Below are 1,821 nucleotides of genomic sequence, written 5' to 3' on the forward strand. Positions count from 1 at the left end.
AATCCACTAATATAATGAATTACCTTGGTGTTTTAATCTGCAATTAGTGAATATTAAATAAACAATTCCACAGAATTTTAATTCTGCATATAAAGATTCCCATATGTCATACAACAGTACATTAACAACCAATTTTATATTTCCAATCTGCTTAAGATTTTTCTGTAAAATACAACAAAAATGCCACAGCAATGTCAATTTGCTTCAAAATTTACTAAATATCTTCCCTGTTTGTGTCTCTCAAGAACTAGTAATAATTCAAGGACTAGTGTATATAGTAGGTAATTCTATTTAACATTTCAAAAAGCAGGTAAATTGCATACATAAAACCTGACCACCAGCACTGTGTATAAGACTGGGTCTAAGGTAAACACTACTGGTACCACCCAAATGTCCCTAACATTGTAATCATTTCTGTTATCAACCTAAACATTATTTTATGGTAAAGATTATTCTACAGAAATGGACCTTCAACAGCAACAATCCATTTATACTTTAAAATGTACTTTGTAATACTGTTGGTTGACTGCTATTCATTTCAAAATTAAAATATATATGAAAATATCTGTGGTAGTTTCTTTACATCTCAAAATTACATACATAAGTGATTTTAAATGAAATTATTAAGAAATGAATCTTACACTTTGGGAGGCCAAAGGGGATGATCATGAGGGTCAGGGGTTCAAAACCAGCCTGGCCAAGATGGTGAAACCCCATCTCTACTAAAAACACAAAGCTTAGCTGGGCATGGTGGCAGGCACCTACAATCCCAGCTACTCAGGAGGCTGAGGCAGAGAAATGCTTGACCCTGGAAAGCAAAGGCTGCAGTGAGCCAAAACTGCACCACTGTACTCCAGCCTGAGAGACAGAGCAAGATTCTGATTCAAAAAAAAAGACAAAAGAAAGAAAAAGAAGGAAAGGAAGGAGGGAAAAAAGGGAGGGAAGGAGAGAGGGAGGCAGGGAGAGGAAGAGGAAGGGGGGAGGGGAAGGGGAGGGGAGAAGATGGGGGAAAGGGAGAGTGAGAGAGGAGGGGAGAGGGGAAGAGGGAGTGGAGGGATGGCAGCCGGGAGGGGAGGGGAGGGGAGGGCAAGGAGAAACGGAAGGAAGGAAGGAAGGAAGGGAGGGAGGGAGGGAGGGAGGGAGGGAGGGAGGATAGAAATCTTAGTATATTTAAAATCATGATAAAGAATTACTCAATGGGCATGTACCGCATTAGTTACAATCACAATTTGTAAGCCTCCAAATTGAATTAGGAAGTGATCACTAAGTTAGTTCATTCACTAAACTGCAGATCTACTCAAGTCCTTCTAAAGATCAACCAAGCAACCTATTTACATCATCAATAGCTACATTCAACAATAATAAGTTTACCAAAGAAATAATTAAGTTACCTCAACAGTTTTAACTAATCATTTGTTTTTAAATCTATTATTATTATTATTATTATTATTATAAGATCCTAGGATTAAATAGTCATAACTCTTTCTCTCAATTTTAGTTTTTGGTATTGTTGCTTCTAACAGTAACTGGTAATAATCCAATTTTCCATAAGAAGCACCTTATTAACAAAAAAAAGAATTACAAGGCTTACTGTCATTCTCGCAGCTGTCAGCCATTCTTCCTCCTCAGGATTACTATGCCGATGAGTATAATATGATACACTAGATATAACCTTATTGATTTCATTCAGTGCATTCATCTTTCCATTAAAAGAGGAAATTTGCAACAATCTATGAGAAAAATTTGCAGTAAATGTTATTACCTTATTGATTTCATTTAGTGCATTCATCTTTCCATTAAAAGAGGAAATTTGCAACAATC

At 36.4% G+C, this 1,821-nt stretch overlaps 1 protein-coding gene across 1 annotated transcript in view; it reads right to left on the reverse strand.

Moving 5' to 3' along the window:
• Positions 1-1,821, reverse strand: part of LOC108297534 (probable ubiquitin carboxyl-terminal hydrolase FAF-Y) — a 222,617-nt gene that overhangs the window by 134,241 nt on the left and 86,555 nt on the right. The window contains exon 10 of the mRNA XM_017520181.2: positions 1,559-1,789. Coding sequence (XP_017375670.2) covers positions 1,559-1,789 — 231 coding nt within the window. The remainder of the gene's footprint in view (positions 1-1,558; positions 1,790-1,821) is intronic.

Source organism: Cebus imitator, unplaced genomic scaffold (assembly GCF_001604975.1).
Source record: "Cebus imitator isolate Cc_AM_T3 unplaced genomic scaffold, Cebus_imitator-1.0 Scaffold811, whole genome shotgun sequence".
Classification (NCBI taxonomy): Eukaryota; Metazoa; Chordata; class Mammalia; order Primates; family Cebidae; genus Cebus; species Cebus imitator.